Genomic DNA, 23030 nt, shown 5'->3' with positions numbered 1-23030 from the left:
TCATCTATATGGTACCAATTTCATGGAATACCATTAGAAAACTACTTTAATCCAGTTTGCTCTCTTGTTTTCTTTTTTAATGCTTTCCTGAAACTTGCATTCATGTTGTCTTCTTTGGTGTCAGTTGAGCACACAAGAACTGGAGCAGACACTTGCCTGCCAACAGGGAAAACAGGTTTAGAAATAGCTGTCCCTGCAGCATTGTCAGCTTTTCTGGCTATACTAATATTTAATTCAATGTGCTTTGGGTCCCTAGCTTGGGAAAAGAAGAGCAGCTGATGCTGCCTTTGCTTTACCGCTTCCTTCTTTTCTTTTTTTTTTTTTTTTTTAGTGAGGAACTATGTACTGTAACTTTATAAGTTGCCTTCCCAGTTGGTACCATAGTGTTCAGTTGCTTTTAAAAGGACTCTAACTTAGTTTTATGAGGGCAAATTCTTGAAAGATTTGAATGAAAAAGACTTTCCATTTCTGTTTATGGTCTGATTAAAGATTTGATAGGGATTTCTCTCTGTCTGCAGCATACGTGTGGGGGAAAAATATACGTGCCAAAAGACTGCTGCACAATTGACTCCATAAGGTCTCCAGGATTCTCTAGAAATTGCTGCTTGCATTGAATTTCAGGTAGATGCAAGCAATCAGTTTTTGAAGGAAAGAACTACTGATGCAGACAGTTATACCGGGCTACCAGTCATCCCAGTCCTTGAGGTGGGAAGAAGAGGCAAATGATGGATAACACAAATAGGATCATTGTTGATGTTCATGTGTGGAGGAAATGCATCCAAATAATAACTGTAATGTACGTGGAAGAAAATGGAGTTATCCTCACAATTCATTACAAGTATATTGGAAACAAAAAGGTAACTTATTGCTTTTCCTAGGGACGTGACTCTGAAGAGGATGTTCTTAGAAAGCTTTTGGTGAAGAGAAAGGTGCAGCTAGTGGGCAGCTGGGGTGATGGGGCTTCAGGGATGGGACCTTCAGAAGTTGCATTGGGTCTGTCTTCCTCTGGACTGGTTCTGTCAGCTGACTTGTTGCAAATCATAGAAATCAGTAGAAGGTGAAGTCATCAGTAAATTTCCCACCTTCCAAGTTATCTGTCACCCCCAGTGGCTGGAAGACTGAACTGTGGGGAAATGATAATCCTCTTCCTTCAGCCAGCCCATGCGAGGGAGCGTGCCATGCTCAAGGGAGCGTGCCATGCCCGGGGGCTGTGACGGGTGCGCCTGAGGTGCCATGATGGGGATGGGACAGTGCTGCCCTGGTCACCCTGCCAGGCTTTCTAAAGCAAAATTTCATTTAACTTCTCCCAAGCGCTGCAGGTGCTATCACTATTCAAAGATTTTTATTGAAGTTAGAGAAGAGAAAAATGTTATTCCACCCAGCTGCCTGTTCTGTGCAATAAGAGATAACCCATTAAAACAGGGGGAATCCCCCAAACTTCTTGTTTGACACCAGCCACAAAGACTGACATCACCTGTAGTAATAGTGTTTCAGCTGATATTTTGCCAGAGGCAGACTCTTGTGCCAGGGTTAATACTCAAAACCTGTCAGTTTTTCCAAACAAATATTTGACAAGGTTAGCAGATGACTTTGTTCAAGCATATTTCCTTGGTGTTCATACAGTAAACCAAGGCAAAACTGGGTAATGTCATGATGCATACTGAAGGATGACTGGTCCATTTTTGGCATGGCTTATTGATACAGTCCCAGCAAACTAACTGGGAGAAGAGGAATACAAACCTGAAGTGGTTAAAGATTTTACAGAAACTAGGAATAAGTCTGTAAGCTAAACATAGACTTTATGCAAAATGCACTTCACTGACAGTGACTATTCACTAGTAGAGGTGTAGTTTTTTTATTTTCTTTGTAAATGCATTCACTGATGTGTTAACTATTAATTGAAGCATTGCTTGCTGTAGCCCATGTTTTGGAAGAAACTCTGTTGTATTGTAGTTTATGTGCTTTGCCTGTTTGAGCGTGCCCTCTGCCTTTGTGGTACTCACACTGCTCATTCTGGGGCTCAAGCGATTTCCTGCAGTCAGGTCTTCTCTTGAAGCTGGGTGAGAATTCCTGAAAAAAGGTGTGCTAGTGCACAACCTAATCAACCAGTGCATCTTATGTCATTGCAATGTTAATTCTACATGCACAGTGTGTTTTCATAGTTTATGACTTCAGAAGACAAGATTATACAGAACAGTTCTGGCTAGCACGAATTTTGTGTCTTAGAAGATGTGAACTTTCCTATGTATCCATATAACTCTGCAAAAGAGCACTGGAGAATGGCTCCTGGCCTTGGAAATGCTGCACAGAGAAACCATTCTGCTATGTCGAAGGCAGCTTTTGTCCAAAACTCTCGCCTTGAAAGCTGCCTATATTTAGTTGGGCTGTATGTGAGGCAGGTATTGCCAAGTAGCTTTTCAAGGAATGCTGGATGATTTTTGCCAGATGTGTTCAGAAACCAGATGGGGAAGACAGAGTCAGTCTCTGAGTTTTTGGTGGTTAATCTAGTGCATATTTTTGCTTTGTTTATTCTGAACATAATTCCAGAAGCTGACTTGTGCAAGCAAATCAGAGAAGCAATGTGCCACTTCTCTGAAAGAGTGCTGCTGACTGGTACAAAAGTGAAGAATTACAAGAGAAAAATTCAGAGAAAATAGTGTTTCCATAGTAAAAGCAATAAATACTTATTAATTGAAAATAACATTAATCTACACATTGCAAGCCTGCTTATTTTCTGAAGAGATTTTATGGTATATTTGCAGGGAATATAGGCAAATATGAAGTAAAACCCTAACGTTTTGAGGCTCCAGTGAAGCTGTTTTCTAAAGTATCTGTAATTAATAGCTGCATATGTGCATAATATATGCTGCTTTTTGAGCTGGAAAGTATCATTCAGTACTCTGATATGCAGTGCCTTTCAGATGTATTTTCTAAACCATTAACCCATCTTAATCTAGAATCACCATAAAATTATATTTAAAAGGCAATGTTTTAACATGAATAATGAGAGTAGCATTTGAGGGTCTCCCTTTAGGATCTTCCTCTTCTCTCCAAGTATTACCTTTATGGTGTTGGTGGTGATACTGTCCTTATGAGGTATAAAATGATACTAAAATTCAAATAATTAATTTACTGCATACAGAATGTTAGGAAAAAGAAAATTACATTTGGTGAATATTCTTATCAGTCAGGTAACAAGGTTGTTAAATAAAATGGAGTGTAAATGTACAAGTGTGTGTGTGCGTGTGGCTGAAAAATCTCCTTATTTTCTATTTGTTCTGTCCTCTCCTAAGTAGAAGGATATTTATTGCTGCAGTCATACAGATATTAATACACTTTTTTCCATTTGACTTTCTTTTAGCACACTGATTTATGTCAGTACATGGATAAACACCCTGGAGGGCTTCATCCAGAAAATGTGAAGGTAAGAGTCAAAAAAAGAACACATTCAAAACAAACACAGTAACAGTAACTTTGTGTAAAATGTCATGTCAATTGTTTCATAGAAACTGATTATTAGCTAAAGGGAGACTGATTGGCATGTGAACTATATTTTAAAATACCTTTTTCTTAAAAAATAATTAAAAATGCAAGTATTTGAACATTCCCACAAAAGAAATTGTGAAGCCTGTTAAATTGATTCAGAGCCAGAATATATGAGTAAATACTGTTACAGTGTTGGTAACCCCTCCCCTCCGTTCAAACATTTGCTCTTAAGACAAGACAATACTCCCCGGAAACCCCTAAGTAAACATCCTTTAGGCTGTCAGTACTAGATCTTCAGTGAGGTAAGTCATTGTAGGTTCACTGAGTTTGAGGCAACTGTAATGAGTTACGTTAGCTGAATGTACTGCTTTTTATATGAGCATATAAAATCTTCCCCAATCTTTTTGCTCACTTATTTTGATGAAGCATTTTCATAGCTGATCTCACTTTTAAAAAATGCTTTCCTTCTAAGGTAGATACTGAGAACCATCAACCAGGAAGGAGGGAGTTTATTAGTAGGATTTAATGGAAAAATAGATTGGTAGAGACTTGATCCAGTTACTTTCTGGGATGTCAGCCAAATTATTTTAGCATCAAATAGAAGCCAATGAGATATGCAGAAAGTGTCGTGTGTGTATAGATCACCCAGATGATATTTGTTACACTTGTCTTGCACTTTGACATCAATCCCATTGTTGTTCCACTTTTGAAGTGTTTAAATCTTGACTTGTCATGCTGAGAGCTTTATTCCAGTATTTAGTTTCTTGAAATTGAGAAGTTCATGGAAAAAATAAACCTCTCTTTCCTGGAGAACTCAGAATGCCTGTTTGGTTTAAGAAAGGAAAATATCTTAAAAAGAGGAAGTAATTTTTTTTTTTCCAATAGCTGATCATTGTTGTACATCAACTTGTTGTATAATGTAGATTGATTAATTTTCTGTGTTCTGTCACTGAAAAGTGGCATCTACAACATATGAAGTTAAACAAGAATGGCGTCTAAAAAAAAAAAAATCAGAAAAATTCTTCCTTACTGCACATATTTGGCCAAACTAAAATAAGAAATTCTTTTTCAACACATGTGATGTGTGTACTGCAAGATAGCATCCTTGTAATGTAAGACTGTGACTCAGACATTTTACTAGCATGGGCAGGGAAAGCCCATGGGTCCGCTCCCAGTGCCAGCTTCCCAGTGCCTCTGTGAGTGCGGCACTTTGACATGGCAGAAGGTGGGTGAGGTGGCACCTGCTTTTCAACCTCTAAAACTGTTGAGATTTCTTCACTGCTCAGATTCCGAAGTGGAATTTCACGTGCTCAGTGTGTTTGTTAAAACAATGGGTTTGTGTTTCGTTTCCCTGTGTGGATACTTTTACTTTCGGCTCTCTGAGGTTTGGGATAAGCTAAGACTGGCTTTGAAAGGTCTTTGTGCTGCTTCAGAATTGTAAGACCTACTCCAAGGCTGCAGTGCTGTATAACTCAAGATCTAATATCCAGTAGTCGTTACAGCTGTAATTATTCCATGCTGAAAAGACACTGTAATTCACATAACTGTACTTTTTCTTGGTCATATGAGGGCCCAGTGAGCTTGTCTTTGAGGAGGATAGGCATACGCAGATAATTGGGCTTGCTAATGCGTCATTCCTCTAAATCCTGAGATACCTGTCTTTTTAAAACAGGAGCTGTGGAGGGAACTGCAGCAGCAGCAGCCTTTTCCTTTCAAATTTTGCTGCATGTATGCTGTGGCTATCTTTACCATCTGGCAACTGTGTTCAGCAACAGTTCCGAAGCTTATGGACACATTAGAAATATTCCTTTGAGTAGTCAAGTGTAGAGTCCTGATGTACTCCTAATTTAAGCTTTTTAAAGTCCAGATGGATTATTAATAAAAAGGAAACTGGAAAAAAAGACAAAAATCATTGGGAAGTTGGAGCAGACGAAACTGCCCTTCTATGATGAGCAATCTCATTGGACTATTAAAATTATTTTATTTTCTGTTAAATAGTATTAATGAAAGTTGATTATATGTATTTAGTAGACTTTTTCGCCAGGTCAGCAGCAAAGGCTAGAATAATTCATGCAGTAATTATTAAAACCTAGCATGATGATTTGAGCTCCTGCTACTTAAAAACTGAAGCAGCCTGCCTGGGGTTTTCAGTGAAAAACCTGCTCTCAAAGCTACGCGTGCAAAATACCTGCTTAGCCCAACAGAGTGATTTCAACAGGAGTTGCAGAGGGAAGGGGACCCAGTCGTATATGCTAACAACTCCCAGACCTTCACCAGCATGCAAAACTAAAAGCTTGCACTCCTCTCTTCTTACAGAGGAGGCAAGGTGGTTACTACATAGTATCTTAATGCTTTGTTGCGCTGTACTCAGTTTGTCGACTTACGTAATTGTGGTTCTGAGACTTTGCCACCCATTTTTGTTTTAGTTTCTGGACAGAGTTGTCTGTCTAGAGCTACAGCTGATTTTTTAAGGATTGAGCTGAGCCATGTTAATTAGCTTTCCCTGACAGCCCCTTCTTGCTAGCAGTCCTTCAGGAATTTCACTTTTAGCAAGACTTTTAGACTGTGTTTGTTCAGAATCACTGGTTATGTGATCCCTAAATCCATTTAAAAAAACTTCCAGTTGAGCAATTACATTCCAGTAGCAATAAATTAGTCTCGGCTCTCTGGGGCTAACCTGTGGGATTAAGCCATTGATGCTCTCCCAGTATGACAAAAGACCCCCTGCCTTTTAATTTTGTTCTTGAGGAAAGTGTTGCCTACTGATGGATATTCCTTTCTGGCTTGTTGCCAGTTATTATAAATACAAAACCACATAATCACACATCTTTCTTTTTCCACAGAATATTATACAGTAGTTCCTGTAAAACAGTACTTTATAGGAATGCAGAAACAAAGCCATTATTTAGTTATGTTTTGGTTTCTGTAGGACATCTTCAGCCCAATTATATTTGTGAATTTTCTCTGTATTTACAAGGTAAAGACAATGCGTGTTCCCTCAGGCTTACTTTTAGATGAAGAATCGTAAATAGAATAAAATCCAAATTACTTTGATGGACACACATATTGCTGTCCCCTTGGGTGTTGTGTTTGACATTGCCTTTCTCTGTGGTTTCAAATAGGCTATTTGCTTTTACTTAAGTATTTTAAATAAAGAGTAAGTGGAATATTATAAGTATGTGGAATTATAAAGAAGAATGTCTCAATTGGCAGTTGTAGAAGTCTTGGGAAAGTATGTTTAAGCAAACAAAAAATATTGTTTCCTGAAATATTAGGTTTAGCATTTCTAGTGGTACGTATGTATTCAGACATAATGATTTCAGAGTTTTCTAATTCATGTATGGAGGCCCAAGTCTTACAAATAACAGCATATTTTAAACCCTTCGGTGAATTTGTGTGTGAGGCTGAGATGTTATTATCTAAAGTTGTTTTTAAAGTACCTATCCCTGAGAATGTTAAACCAGGTATCCTGGTGACATAAATGTGGTTACGTACCTGGAACATCTTTATCACCTTGAAGGAAAATTGGCAGAAAGCAGTTGTTTCAATACATAGATTCTCCAAACTCTGTTAGCTCCAAATACACAATTGTATACATCTTTGGTAACTAACAAGCCTGCATATCTACCATTTATTTGTAACTATGTATTAATTTACTGTGTTCGGTACTATAGTTAGAAATGAGGAGAGAAAAGGTGATTAGTTAATAAGTCCCTGTTTAGTAGGCACAGCCTCATCTTCTCTTCTCTGGTTTTGAAGACATCTTTCTCAGTTTTTCCAAAACCAAAGGCAAGCAATAAATCTTAAGTACATGGCCCCACATATAATTATGTTTCTGTTGGAAGCTACTGCTTGGAGCTAAGAGTTGATTTATAGGTGTATGCTGCGTGGTGCTTGCCAACCTCCAAAAAGGGGCTGTGGCAAACTGAGGTGCAAGAATTGCTCCTGACTCTCCCTGTGCTGGCCTGGACTACTGGCTTTCTTTCCTACAGCTGTTGCTGCCTTTAGAGTTCATACTTCTTGGACTCTCAGTTGAAACATCTGGATCGCTTCCTACAGCAGGAACTCTAATGCGTCGCAGCAGCTCACTGACCCTGCCAGTGATTTTTTTATGATGATCTTCATTCTGATTTGTGTTCCTTTCCGTCTGGTACAGAGCCGTCTCAACTGGTCTTTTGACTTATCTTCTTGGTTCTCCTGAGCCTTTGTTTGCAGCTGTCCATAAATGGTTCTTGTTTTGTAAATTCATAATCTATTTTTTAAGTATCTTTTTTGTGCATTTCTGCACATCCTGTGAAAATGTAACTGTTCTTAACTTCTTTTAACCTTTGATATATCATCTCTATTTTATCTACATCTTTTACTCCATATTATTACATTCTCAGTAAATTCAGCTTTATGTTTTGATGCATTTATTTTATAGTTGAGTCCATTTTCTGTAACTTCTATTACTGGTGGAGCAAATGGAGCACAGGCTTACATTTAATGAAAGCCCATGTGCTTTTTAATTAGTGATGCTGCATTGAATGGGCTGTAGTCTTCTGGGAAAATCATCTTCATTTTTTTCTCTCTGCCTTTTTTCCTCTATTTGCAGTGTTAGAGGTAATACCGATTTGTATGAGCATTCTGCTTCAACAAAACATCTTTGACAAAATAAAAAGACACTTGTCTCTGACCCATCGTTCCTCAATACGGGCAACACCAGCCTGAGTGACAACAGGGTTGTCAACCAGACAAAAACCATCTCTGTCTCTTAATCACTCTTGAAATCTTTCACTTCAGGCAACTTGGAAGGCTCCTATCATCAACTGTGACCAGAGGGAGAAGGAGCTTCCAGTTTGTTCTTTTTCCATCTAATATTGCTGCTCTGATTTGTTCTTCTCCCTGGGCACCTTTGCTCTTGCCAGGGCCCAAAAGTGATAAGAAGAAATAGGCAGGCCCTCTTGTTGAACTTCACATGCAGGGAACAGGAATATCAGCCTTCTCCCAAGAGCCTTCGAGACTTTAGCTCTTACTCATCTCAATTCTGAGCCTTACTTGCTCCTACAAAGCAAGGCACAGCAATCTTCTATGCATAATTGATGGATATTTTTGAAGGAAAACCTCAAGCAACTAAGCCCTACCCCCACCACAACCTTTAAAAATGTGTTTTATTGCTGTAATATTGAGTCAGAGAAAACACTTGACTGTCAAGGTCACGTGTAAGGTATGTGGCAAAGTGCGGAGTGAAATCTGGGTATTAAGTTTCCTAGGACCAATAGAGAGATTCCAATAATCTCTGTAAAAAATATTCTTAAGTTTCAGCAAAAAACTGTAACTAGTTTAGTCTTAAAACTTTTACAAAAATAGTTTATAAGAAATGTAATTAATAGGAACTATTGAAACATGATGGGAAGCTGCTACATTTTTCTCTGCTAAATACTCAAGAAGAGATCAGTCAAATTTATAGCGCCCTAAGTTAAAAAAAAAAAACACAAATCCCAAATCAGATATGATAAAAATACTGGATTTATTAAACTGAAGTTTTAATACTGGCCTCCTAAACAAGATGAAGTTCACGTTGAATTGAAATGTTGAAATACAATGAATGTTATCTGATGTTATCAGAAGTCTCTGGCACTTAATCACTTGCGGTATTCATTTATTCCTCTCCATACTGCAGTACTGTGAACATTATCCTTAACTAATTGTTGCAGTTTTTAAAGTTGAATTTGTTTTTGTGAGATGAATAATTTTGGCACTTAATGACTAATGTGAAAATTAATAATCTCAGTCAAAGCCATAGGGTAGTTGTCATCTGGTGTCTTTTGTAAACATAAATATTTATCATTGAACTGATTACAGCTTTAGAATAATCTGAAGCTCAAAGGGTAGGGAAGCATTCAGAACATAGAAGGATTAGGTCACTCCTGCATCCCGTCCGCGTGAGGCTGACTGGACTTGAAGTGCAGCTGCTTGAACTTTGGCAGTAGCAGAGCATTGCGTACTGCCTCTTGCTAAGCAGTAGCTCCATTCATTATTAGTAAGATGTAAAGCCATATGCTTGTTGGTAAAGTGTAGTATCTGAAAAGTATGATAAAAATGCTTTGGTTTTTGGGTTACAGCGAGTTCTCAATGTAGGCCTCCCTGGTGTGCTTCTGTTTTCTTTCCATGTGTGATTGTATAAAGGTCTGTGGTGCGGACAAGAGGTTTGTGGTCCCCTTTTTCTGTGGGAGACAAGTGTTGAATCACATGGCCAGTCCTGCGCCCATATGTGACAAATGTTAGATTATGTGATGTAGAGGAAGCTGTGGCATGTGAGCACCTGTGTGTGTAACTAGAGGTGTCTGACCAAAAGGTTGACTGCCATAGACCTAGGTACACCGGAATTGGGCAATTAAACTGTGATAATATACCCAGCTATGATGAATTTTTGTGTCTTGTTTCACCTCTCGTATTGGCTTACTGGAGTTTGGAAAAAATACTCTCTTACCCTAAGTTAAATACCTACTATGGTGATCCTTTTAATTTTGTCAGTCATTACTGGAAGCAAATCTAACTAATGTCATGCTTTTGAAACCACTCTCCTACTCGCTGAAATTAGTGATGTTGCTGATGTAGAGATGAATTAAAAAAATATTTCAGATATGCGAGGGAAGAAGGGATGCTGTTTAATGTGGTTGAGAAGTTGCTATTTTTTGTTCCTTATTCAGCAAACAAGCAGGTGTACAGCAGACAGAATAATGTTATGCCAAATTAAGGTCGTCTTTTACACATGGCATTGAGAATTGATTATTTAAATGAGACTCTTTAGTTATCAGACATTAAATATGGCATCAGCATTTCACTCTGTCAGTCTTGTCACTTAAAGTAATGATTTGATAATGTGCACAACTGTGAACAGTAAACGCAGAATCTTTATCAGTGTGTTAAAATTCATGCTACAAGAACGTCACTTTCATGTCTTGTGTGTGTGTGTAATTTATTGTCTGTCTGATCCGTATGGTTCACATACGGCAAGAATGTGAAAATATTGTAGGGATGAAGAAAACACTTTTTCCAGTGTCTTTAAAATTGGTGAGGCACCAATTGCCACCCTGACCTAGTTCAGCATGGAAGTGAATGGGTGAAAGGTAGGAAAGGAGATTTAATTGAATTGAACTTATTTTTACTTTTGCCATTCAGGAGAAAAAATCTGAAAGTTTCTTCCACTTATTGAACATTAGCAAACGACTATAACTGATCGTAAGGGAGTGTCTTTATGCTCAGTTAATTAAGCACACCTTCCTCATTGCAAATGACTGTGGTAGTACCCAGAGGGAACAAAAAATGATTAAAAGAACATCAAAGAGAATAGAAGTTAGCAAATTAACACTTTCCAATTTCCTCTTTGCAGTTCTGCTGCAAATAAGTGGAAAAATCTGTATCTTTTTAAAAAATAATGGTGTGATGTGCATTCCCAATGGCTGTATTGTATGCATTTCTGTGTGACATTGTTTTTAGTAAGACTCTCATGTAAGAAATACAGGAGCAAATTAGAAGCCTTTATAAATGCGTTTTGGAGTGAATTATTTTAAAATTCTTTTGGAGAAAACTCGTTTCATTCCAGGGAGGTCAGGTGGAAGAACCTTTTATTGAGATAAATCTTATTATGATCATGAAAATCATGCTGATTGAAATGACTGATAATTTTTTATTCAGATAGGATCCTTTATTCCTAGGGATGCAAATTCATCTCAAGTCAACACTTTGTTCCCAGAATTTCTTCTTCTGACAATTTAAGCAAGAAAGTCTACAAAGCTTTGACCTAAAAAGTTCAGTATTTCCAGGACATTGGTAGAAGTGAAAAGTTGGGGTTTATCTCATGGGTATTATCCTGGTTGGGAGGAGGGAAAAGAATAGCAAACCAACAGTGAAAAAAAAGGTTGTGCTTAATGAGCTTTTTGACATGTGTGCAGAAGTCACACAGAGGCATTTCTCCATGCTTCTGTGATAATACATATTATCAGGTATTTTTTTCTTATGTTAATGGTTTAAAACAAGTAGATGTAAAACTCCAAAACACTCTAGTAAGCCCAAATGTAACGGAGCACTGTGTTTGGTTGTGTTTATTTCCAAGGCTGTGAGATAGTACTGTAGGGATTTATTACCTCCTTTTGCTTTTGTAAATAGCCAATAATTCACAGAAGCCTGTAATATCCTCTGGATGATAGGGAGAAATACACTGTTGCAAGCATGAAGTGAGGTGTCCTGGGTTGGGTTTCTTTTACTGGTACTTTCAGATTTGATGGCCTATTAAGACTGAATATAATATCGATTGATGCTGAATACACACAAGGGGAATCCAGATGATTACATGATACCCAGCTGGTGTGCTTTGACACAAGCAGCAAGCAGGAGCATTTGTGTTATCAGTGATGAGTGATAATAAAGCTTGTGCAGTATTGTGTATTACTTTTCAAAAGTAGCTGTGATAATACAGCAATATGAGCTTGCTAAAGGACCGGCACATTAATCCAATCTTGCTTTCAGCGCTTTTCTGAACTGATGTGAACTCCTGGTCCAGGTTAGCTCAGCTCCATTTGCAGTCCCTTGCTACAGAGAGAGCAAAGCCAAGAGTTCTGTGCATCTCTTACAAACTGAAAGGTTCCTTGTAGCTTTCTACTTCTGTATCTAGGGCCAGGTCCTTTATTCCCACAATACAATGTGTGGTAAGGGGGCTCAAATGCAGGAAATCATTCAGAAATCCTTCTGTGCCATCAGGGAAAGACAGTTCCCGACTTTAAAAAGCCCCCCACAGGCCTCATTGGTCTGTTCTCTTGGGCGCCATCCCTCTTGTCATTGAGATCCTTGATGCCTCAGCAGACACTGGATGGAAATGGTACGTTTTCTGGACAATATCTGTGAGCATGTTGCGAATTTCTTTCTGCTTTTCATTTATCCCAGTATCCTTTGCCAGAAACTCTCTACCATCTCTGGGAATAGAGAACAGCTATGTGGAGTCATCTGAGTACTTCTGCACAAGTGACCTGTACGTGAGGAGGAGCCTTTATCATTAGACTGGTCAGAGCTTTCTGCACCTAAGTCAGAAAGTGTTAACTCCCATCACTCCCACCTGTTAGATGTGTTTTGGACGTCCTGTGTCAATGTTTAGCTTATAAACTCATTAGGATCTTGAGCTCTTCTCATCCAATGTGACATTCAGAAGCCAGCAAGATAGTAAAGCGTGCTGCTGCACATGAGCCATCTTGCAGCTGTTAGACGTGTGCGTGTAATGGTCCAGGTTGTACATTCACCCAGGTTCATGAAAAACACCATGAAGGCTGGGGTTGTTCATCCAGGCAGCTGGCAAGTCTCTCAGAAAATGTAATTGGTTTAAACAGGCATTTGGTCAAATGTTCCATGTAGCTCAAATGGCTATCCAGGCCTTATTATGTAGGTGCTAATGTTTTTGTGGACTTGACTGCTTTCTCTTGTAAGTTTAAAGAACTGCTAATATTCTTTTAATATCACAGTCCATAAACCCCAAAATAGCTTTGACCTGCATGCATTTTTCTCACTGACAATGAAAATTTTTTATCAAAGTATGTTGCTCATTAAAGTGAGAGGTGCGTAACTGTTATGGGGGGGAAAGTTTTATTTTTTTTCCCATGTGTACAATAAATAAGCAAGGTCTGAAGCACAAGTATTAAATTTTTTTCGGTCTGGATGTAAAGCATTGAGCCCCCTAATGTTAAGCCCTGCTGAAAACCTGACTTCTAGAGACAAATCATGCCCATTTTCTGTCTTTTCCAACTCGCATCACAATGACCCTTTTCATTTTGTGAGTCTTTCATTTTATCACCAAAACCTCTGTTCTTGCTAATAAGCTACAAACTGTACACAAGTGATGTCCTAGTTTGTTTATTACGAGTTATTTGACACTTATACAGCCTTGTGTATGACCACGCAAAAATTAAAATTACTAACATAAAAGCTCAAGAACCACGAATCTGTATAATTTCTACCCTCACAACCAACCCATTGAAGTGCATATGGAATTTGCCATTGACTCCTTTTAGAGTTGTCCTCTGGTCCAGAGGGCTCCCATCCCATGGCCTTGGGGAAATTGCTTGTTCAAAACACCTGGCAGAAGGTCTGAGGTTTAACAGTGATCAGAACTAGCAAGGTGGAGGAAGGAGCAAGGAAGATCAGAACAGGTGGCAAGTAGTAATAGGAGTAGTAAGATCGTGATAGGTGGTATGCTGATTTCAGACAGGGTGTATGGATAAGAGGTGATGGTACCTCATCTAGCATTCATTTCCGTCCTTGTGAAGGTAATGCAGATAGTTTTGAAGAGGAACTGGTTTCTTGGAGAGGGCGTTCCTCAAAGACAGGGAAGAGAACTTGACTGTGAGAAGGCAGAAGTGTTTCCTGAGGCATCAGAAACATTTTTTTCCAATTTCGTCTTTTCTTTTTGTGGAGTGGGGAACTGTTGGGAATGGAACGCCTCTTCTACTGTTGTCTCTTCTTTAGCAATCCCAAAGCACCCATGGTTTGCAGGCTCTACTGTTGGGCATTAGGCTCATGTTTTCACTTAAATCTTTTCACATTTAATATTACCAAAGAAAAACAGAGGTGAAGAGGAAAAGAGAAAGCAACAAAACAATGACTGAGGTTACCCTGTAACGAACTCGGGGAGATTTTTTTCCCCTTCTTTTTCATGATCTTCCTCAAGGGAGGAAGCAATTGATACAGTGTATGCAAGTGAACTGACTTTTGTGGAAGTACTTGATTCGTACAGCATGTCCACAAGTTCGAAATGAAACTACCTTCCAAAGCTATCCTCAATGGTAGATGTTTATTCTGTTTAGCTGGGAAGTTGTTTGTTTTTTTTCTTAGCCTGTCATGTCAAATCACTTGACTCTTTGCATTAAACCCAAATGAAAGCCCACATTAATACATGTATTTTGAGTTACAAAGATTACAGTTCTGTATGGTAACATTATAATTGAAATATCTTTGCATATTTAAAAATAATGTTTGAAGTTAAATACCATTGTTTTAGCCTAGCAAACTGGATATTTTCCCTATCTTTTTATTGAAAAAAAATATGAATTTGAAGTCATTTCATAGTATTTAGTGTATATTTTAAAGCTGTAATGAAAGCTGTTTCTGCTTCTTACACTTACTGAATTAGTTTTTGTGTACCATGAGTTCCGTTTTAACCACAATTCAGAAAAGGAATGTGCGTGTTACTTATGACTTTCCTGCTATTCTTTCTTTTGTTTCTGTATTTTGCCCGTAGGTTTCCTCAGCACATTGTTAGACTCAACCCTGGCAAGAAGGTGATTGATACGGCTCTTTGTGCCCTGGCTAAATAGCTAAACATACGGTGTATTGTGTCTGCACTCAGGGAAAAAATGAAATGCAATTAAATTCATTTCAACTTCAGTAACATGACATTTCTGTTTCTTTCATGTCAGCCTTTATTCTCATCTATAATCAGATTTTGTAACCCCTTTTAGACTGTCTTCTCACTTCAGCAGTCACTAAATAGGATGCTTGTGTTGCAAGTTAATTAGAAATTCTCATGTGCCCGGGTTGACTTTTCCCAAATCTTTGGTGTGGTTTCCACATCTTCCGAGAGAGCATGTTTCATCGGCCGCTGAGCTGTGAGAAACAGGGTCAATATCCACTCTTCAGTCTTCTGTATTTGGCTTTGCAAAGGCTTGTTCCGTTCCCATGTGGAAACTAGTATTTCTTAAAATATTTCAGGCAATAGGAAGGGTCTGTATATTAGGAGAGATTTTTCAAAACTCCTGGGAAACGATTGTTCACCCTTTGTGTTGACAAAATCCATGAGGGTAACACTGAACAGCCTTTCACAGCAGGTACCAATAAGAATACAGAAGGATGGGAGAGAAAATGAAAAGGGGAGGGCAAAAGATCTCCATCATCCAGTTTTTTGTTCATAAATGTAAATTACAAAAATACACAATATCAATGCTTAGCTCTAGGGAAAGTGTTTGTAGAGTCCAGTGATGGGTTAAAAGAAACGAGGGGGTTGAGTTAGGTTCCTATCTAAATTTACCTTAAAGACTATTATAAGTAGGCTTCAAAAGTCATCTTTAGGTTCAGTGAGAATTATTATTTCCTAATGAAAAATACATAAGCAAATCCCATCAAAAAAAACTTTGAAGGAGAAAACCTATCACACTTGCAGATTTCATTGTATACACAGGCATTATTGTTATATTATTAATTTCTTCTTTGTTTTAGCTCCAGTGTCCCATCCCCCAGCCTTATCTCCCCATCCCTATCCACCCTGTACTGTTGTTTCCTATAATTAGTGAAGATACACATCTGTCTTCAGGCTACCACCTAATCTCTAAGGCCATATGGGTAAACGGAATATAATTATAATTTGGTAGAAATCGAACCTTCTGCACATGGTTGTATTGCTCTTGTTCTTTTTAAAGCAGGCAAATTGAATCTATGATATAGTAGGGCTTGGAGGCTGGGGTTAATCCTTGCAAAGTACATACTTTTTAGATGGAAATTTTGTTGTGTTCTATTTGGGTGGGAATTACACCAGTTTGGGAGGAATTCTGACACAATGTTACCACAATATGCAAGCACCCTGCATATTGTGAAGAAATCACCTGTGGTTATATGCAAAATATTAACAGAGGTCATTTTTTGTCCCCCTCTTTTTCAGTTATTTTTATTTCAGTTGCTGCGAGGACTGTCTTACATCCACCAGCGTTACATTTTGCACAGGGACCTGAAACCACAGAATCTTCTGATCAGTGACACGGGGGAGTTAAAGCTGGCAGACTTTGGTAGGCAAGCAGTTAATTACAAGTCTCTTATAATGTTGTAGGAATGTCAGACAGATGGTTCCATTGATTTCTCTTCCCCCCACCCTATTCCTTAGACACACCTTCTTCATTGTAGATAATTGCACATTTTTCTCCTGAGCGAAGAAATTGATTATGGTCAACAAAATGCTTGATTAAAAGGGAGCAAGTGAAAAATAAATATATACTCCAGTTCTCACCAGGAAGATAATGCTGAAAGTATTTCAATTTTGTTTGCAATGAGACCTCTGAATTAGAATTCAAAACCTTTTTTAAAAAAAAAAAGGATAAAAAAATAAAATAGAGAGACACCTGAGGAAATACAGACTATATGAAGAGTACAGTCACTTTATGGAAGCAGCTCTAGGGTTGTGGATATCTGGATTAACTTTCATAAAATGGTCATTGAAAGAGACTGAAGGACACAAGAATAAATATGCCTTCTAAAGAATAAAGGAAACTAGGATCACCTGGACTGCTTTCAGTATCCATTAATCCCTTGTGGGGAAACCTTACGTGGAATATAAAGTCAGGGGAGATTGTCCACTGAAAGGTTAGCCTTTTTTGCCTTTTTTTAATATATTTTTTTTAATACTTTCTACTGGCTACACTGGGGCAAGTATTCTTTCCTCTGAAAACCATTGTGAATGCAGATGTAGAAAATGGCACTATTTCTCTTTAGAGGTTTTTACAAAATGTTGTAGGAATTTTTCTTTTCTGTAGGTCAAATTCTCAGCTACTGGTTTCAGGAGAACTTCTGAAGTAAGCTGAAAATGTGACCTATCAGCTTTAAAATGTCTTTTATTTTTATGACGGCTATCCACATCGGGCTTCACATTTCATGCAGCAGCAGTAATGAGGGAGCCTTATGTGCTAATTGGCAATTTCACTGTTAATGTAGTCGTGTTTTTTTGTCTTTTAATTAGCACTACTGCAATTAACAGCTCAGTGTGTATTTGCTATGCTGGAAAAGGGAACAGGACTTCAGGTGGACACAGTCCATGAGAACTTGATTGGCCTTTGGATTGTAAGGCAATTAGAGAAATAGTATTAGAAACAATTATCAATGTGGTTTTATGTCCCATTTTCTGTTGCTGATTTTCAAAACTCGGAAGATGCCAGAAGTGTTTTAAAGATGAGCTTAAAAAAAGCATCCCTGCATGTTGCATTTTACTGTGAGATTTCATTTCTTAAATACATGAAATAGGTGAATCATTAAGTGGTTTTGTAGTGAAATATTACTTAGTTCTCTGTTGAAGGTGTTGTGCTGTTTGAGACAACTAGTTTTGCTGTGTGACTTATATGTATAAAACACTATGAACTTGTCTGACTTCCAAGTATCCCTATATTGTAAATCCTTCGAGATACTGTGATGATGGTGCTCTAGCTTTGGTGGATCCTGAAAACTCTGTAGATGATCTTACAAACTCTTTGGTATGTAAAATGTTTCATATGGTGGAGAGGTTGTGCGGGTGAGTTGCTGAAGGTCTGTGGCTTTTGCAGCTCAGGAGAAGGAGGCTGCAAACTTCTCAGCTGTGTTTTTAAGAAAACAAGAAAACCACCTTTCACCAGCACTGTTAAATGCCTTGCTGGAGGTGTGAACTGATCAATGAAATGTCCAGCTCAGACATAGGTTGACCTCTCTCTGGTTGTATTGCCTGATGTTGCCACAGAGCAGAGAAAAGGGTGGGACATTTTTTTTTTGCCCTGCTGTGGTAGGAAATGTAACCATCGCTTCTGATGAAGTTATTGCCTCATTGACGCACTAGGCTAAATATCCCAGTGATGACATCAAAGGCAGGATTTTCCCAGCTTTGTGTTGGTGGGAATTTAAGGTTGACCATTGTATTATTTTGAGAGAGAGACTAGAGGTGTATAAGTACAACCAAAAAGAAGTACCCAGTAGTAGACATATGAATGTGTAATATTGTAGAGAGGATTCTTTTTGTCTTGTAAGTTTGTCCTGACCTAACAGAAACATCTGTGTAAATCTACTCTTACACACTGAGGGGAGATTATATATCTCCATTTTCTTAAAGCTATATTTTCTTTCATGGCTCATGACCTCATAAAATCGAAAACCAGATGGGTTAAATTTCTCTTCTGAGAACCAAGATGAAAAATTAGAAGTGATGGGGTTAAAGTCTAAAGGGTCATGACCTCTTTCACTGGAGGCATGAGAAATGAGAGCACACCCCCGTGCTTGCTCTCTGTGTGCACCCCTGTGCATATTTACTTATTTAAACGCTGCATTATTGTAGCCCATCTTCCACCTTCCCAGTATGAAAGGCTCTTCTTAAACAAGATGTAAAATACAGTCCTCTTTCTCTTTATATTTTTCTCCCACGAGTGACTAAATTGCAGTAATGCACTTGGAAAGGAAGTCGGTTTAGATTGTATTTTTGATTAATTACATGAGGGCCAGTATGGAAATTAGAGAGATGGGTGTTTTGTTTTCAAGTGCACTCAAGGCAGGAGAGAACCTATCAAGAAATCAGTTTCTGTCAGAGATAGGATTGACTTTGCTAGCACAATAAATATAAAATCCTAGAGCAAAGGCCTTTTAGTCTCTAAGGACAAGACCTTCAGATTTTGGTTTCATAAGTTTACAAAAAATAAACAGCGTGGCCAAAGTTTTTCATTTGGCATCGAGCTCATTTAATCTCCTCAGCCTAGGATATCAAATACTTAAAAGCAGGCTGTAGTAGATCATAGTTCTTGAATAAACAAGGTAGAAGAAAGGCTATTCATGCCTGCCAGCACATTGCACTGCGGCTGAAGTGGAATCTTTGAATAACCCTGGGCATGTGTTTTTCTACAGCACAGCTCCCAGACATAGATACTCCACTGTGTGGGAGTGTCTTTGTTCAGATGAACGGTGGTTTGCTTTTCTGTTCATTGTGCTGTAGCTGTTAGGAAATGAGCATTTATGAGAAGACTCAGCAGTCAAATCAAAAGGGAGAACAGAACATAGAGGCTTTATCAAATTAAAAATGGATGAGCCATAAAAAATGGCTTTCTTGAGAAGGTATAATAGGGGAGACTACATCTTGAATAGTTGTTGCTATGAAAAATAGTCCTTGAACTCCATTCCTTCATTCTTTTTTTTCAATCTAATTAAAATTCCTGAGGAAATTAAAGTATATAAGGAATTCTCCTTATGAAATGATTAAATAAATGCAAGAATTATTTTTTATCCTGTGGTGTGGATTTGGCTAACTGTCTGTCGGTTTGTTTATATTCCCCCACACATATGTCTGCCTTGAGCAGAAAAAAAGTATTATAAACCTTTAATGAGTAACACCATAAGCAATTACAAACTTAAGTGAATAGAGCCTTGTTCTTGCTGCTGGTTACCACACAGGCTGGGCTGCATAGGTGTTCCTTAGCCTGTGTTTAGTAGGTTCTTCACTTTAATTTTTCTTTGCACTGTATGCAGATGCATTTGTTAGGCCTTTGGATGTGTGACTTAAAAAAAGAAAATCTTTCAGCCTTTGTTTAGAAAAGTCATTAAGCAGTTTTAAAAGCAAGGTATGTTTCTAGAATAAATGCATTTGTTATTATTTATACATGTGGGAATGGTTCAAAGCTGTGCCAGGGGAGGTTTAGACTGGCCATTAGGCATTAAGAAGCGTTTATTTACTGAGAGGGTGGTCAAACGCTGGAACAGGCTTCCTAGAGAGGAGGTCAATGCCCCAAGCCTGTCAGTGTTTAAGAGGCATTTGGACAATGCCCTTAATAACATGCTTTAACTTGGTCAGCCCGAATTGGTCAGGCAGTTGGACTCAATGATTGTTGTAGGTCCCTTCCAACTGAAATAGTCTGTTTTATTCTATTAACTGTAAACTGTGTCAAATGACTCCACAGCAGTGGATAGCAGCATGAACTCAAAGATCGAACACTAAGAATGTCTTTTTTTCAAGAGTTAGTTGCAATCAAGTGGTTAGTAATCTAAGCAAGATAGTTATCTAAGCAAATACGTGATTTGTATTCATATTGAACAGTCATTTAATAATTATTTGATTTACTTGTTTATAAGAGCTACGTATTATAACCAGTGCCATGTGTCATTTCAGTGATTGGGTATTGGCATTTAGCTAGTGTGAATGCTGATATAAATCCAGATTGGCTAATCAGTTATGTTTGTATCCAGATTAGCATACTTAATAAACTCCAGCTCAAAGTCCCTAAATAGCTGATAACAATCGGGTAGGAGGTGGGTCCCACTGTCTGTGTGGGACTTTCCAGTAAGGATTTACTCTTTCTGTGCCTTGTTTCTTACTCTCTGCCCCAAAACATCTACTAACAGCCTATTCTGACTCTCCTGGGGACAATGTGGACCTTGAATCTCATTGTAGTATTGTTACTCTTACATATCCTTTAGTTAGAATAATTTTGTGCTTTCTGGGTTGAAAGATACATAATTATACTTGTTATTAGGAATTTTTGGATAAAGAATTTACATAGCTTTTGAGGGTAGACACGTTGCCATCACTGTTTGATGCATTGAGAAAATCCTCAGGGCACAGGCGTAGAGAACAAAACTTTTAAACTTGACTAGTGCATGAGGTAGTCATAGCATTTCTGAGGTTTGAGAGAAACTGGCCAAATTACTAGTAGGGCCCTTGTCCTTCTTTATCTGTGAGCTGATCAACCTGCTTCTGGGGAGTGTATTTCAGGGGATTGCTTGTTTGTGAATCTTCCCTGCAGCCGCCTTTCCCATTTGTCTTTTCTGCTAGGCCTGCAATACAAGTGAACTGCACTAAGTGGGTGGATGAGAAGTTTGAAGACCTTTTTGGTCTCTATTTTGGATTGTGCAGTTATTGTAAGTTTAAGTAACTCTGGTGTAGTCACATCTTTTAATTGGGATGCCATTCTTTTTAGTATATACACTGACCTTCTCAAAATGCCATGGCTCCAAGACATAGTGTATGGTGATGACTATGTAGGTACCTGAGAGGCAGAAGTGCAAAATACGATTTCAAAGTATGAAACAGCAGGTCTAGAAGGTATTGTTAGCTTGACTATAATTTGCAAGGGCAGGAAAACTTGCTGATTTATTATTATTATTAGTGTTGTTATTATTAAGACTTGAATAGACATCTCCCCTTCCCTCCTGTTCTCTGCCCTCATTTTTGTTAGTTTTGGTCCTTTAGAAAAATCTTCAAACTGCAGTAACACCACAACAAATTCTAGTGTTGCAAGGTGAGTGAGAAAGAGTATCAGGAACTTCGGGCTTTAGTGCTTGTTCCTATGGTCAGACAATTGCTCTTTCTCATCTGTGGGAGTGGGCTTTGGAGAGAAAAACAGCACAAGAATCCTTACGGAAATGTCTTTTCTTTACTCTCCCAAATAACACTGACCCTGAAGCTTTCCCTGTCAGCTTTCTGTTGTCTTTTGGGATCTCCTTGGATGAGTAAGGAGCTGCAGGAGATCTGCATTGTGGTGGAAGTCCTGCCTTAAGCTTTCAGAGTTTTGTTATTATAAAGCCCTGTGATGCAGGAAAAGAAAGAATCAAGTAAGTGTGATTGAACCATGCATCCTCCTAGATACATGGGATGATTAATAATAGATAGCAGGCTTGAGGTTTGTAATAAAGAGAATTATACTCAATGGACTTGCATTTTAAAACTGCAGCTGAGTATTAAAGAGGAGGTTTCCATGAATTTCCATATAGATTTTTCTGTGGGGAGCACGTCGGGGATATATCACAAGGGACAAGACTGTTGCTGTATAGTTAGTTTACTGTTAAAATGATTAAAGATATGTTGACAACTTGAAAAAAATTAGTTATTTTTTCACAGTAAGAATCCCATAAGGAATGTCTTTATAACGTACCATATAAGTTTCATATGAAAGGTTGTAAAGCATAAAAGATTGCTTGCATGGATAACTGCTATGTTTTTGTGTAAATGCTCCACAGAGTATCAATTCTTGAAGATGCTGGTATAAGGACTTGTCACGGTGCCTGAAGAGCTGGTACTTAATATATTGTTAGTGATGCTTGATGAAATTTTTTGCAAAACTCCTCCGAGAGTGTCTCTAGTTACGTAGGCTGGCTCCCTCTGGTCTTCCTGGCTTCAAGCAAGCTTGAGGAGCAGCGGGCCGTGGCGTGGTGGCCGCCTGGCATTCGGGAGGAGCTGTAGGAGACACCGGGGGCACCTCTGAGGCAGCTGACCCACAGCGGGCTCCTGCGACCCCAGCAGCAGGCCTTGTTGGCGCTGTAGAAATGGTGGAAGCTGTTCGGATTTTTGTTATCAGAGGCTGCTTCTGATAAAGGGAACCAGCTTACCCCAAGTGTAGACCCACAGACCCCTCTAACACCCTGCCTTGGTTGAACTGAGAAAGAAAAAGGCATTTCTTTCCCATATTGCTGTGAGAGGTTGCTGTTTCCCCAGGTGCAGCCTGGTCCCCTCTGATAACAGCCTTTGAAATCTGAAGAATTTGTTCTCATAACGCCCAGGAAGGACAGTAATGGGTTTCTTTCAGCGGTCTATTTTTATTAAATATTAAGACATGAAGATGACTTCAGTGGTAATGTTGTAAGTTGAAAAAAAGGAAGTGGGAACCTGGAAAGTGAAACCCGAACTGCTCAAACCTGAATTAGCTTGCAGGTCTTTATAAAACACAGTTATTTCTGTAATTAACTGTAAATACAGTGTTTTCCAGTGAAAGCAGAAGCCGATAATGCTGTTCACAGTGGCAGCTGGGCTGGAGGCCTGG

The 23030-nt window shown here is 38.6% G+C and overlaps 1 protein-coding gene across 2 annotated transcripts in view; it reads left to right on the top strand.

Moving 5' to 3' along the window:
• The window catches only part of CDK14 (cyclin-dependent kinase 14), a 258218-nt gene that overhangs the window by 83602 nt on the left and 151586 nt on the right, over positions 1-23030 (top strand). For both annotated transcript variants that reach the window (XM_009886196.1, XM_009886197.1), the window contains 2 exons: positions 3362-3424; positions 16166-16289. In XM_009886196.1, the coding sequence (XP_009884498.1) occupies positions 3362-3424; positions 16166-16289 (187 nt within the window). The remainder of the gene's footprint in view (positions 1-3361; positions 3425-16165; positions 16290-23030) is intronic.

This window comes from Charadrius vociferus, unplaced genomic scaffold (assembly GCF_000708025.1).
Source record: "Charadrius vociferus isolate BGI_N301 unplaced genomic scaffold, ASM70802v2 scaffold855, whole genome shotgun sequence".
In the NCBI taxonomy this organism is placed as follows: Eukaryota; Metazoa; Chordata; class Aves; order Charadriiformes; family Charadriidae; genus Charadrius; species Charadrius vociferus.
The sequence above is the reverse complement of the archived record's forward strand: the minus strand, read 5'-3'. Positions and strand labels throughout refer to the sequence as shown.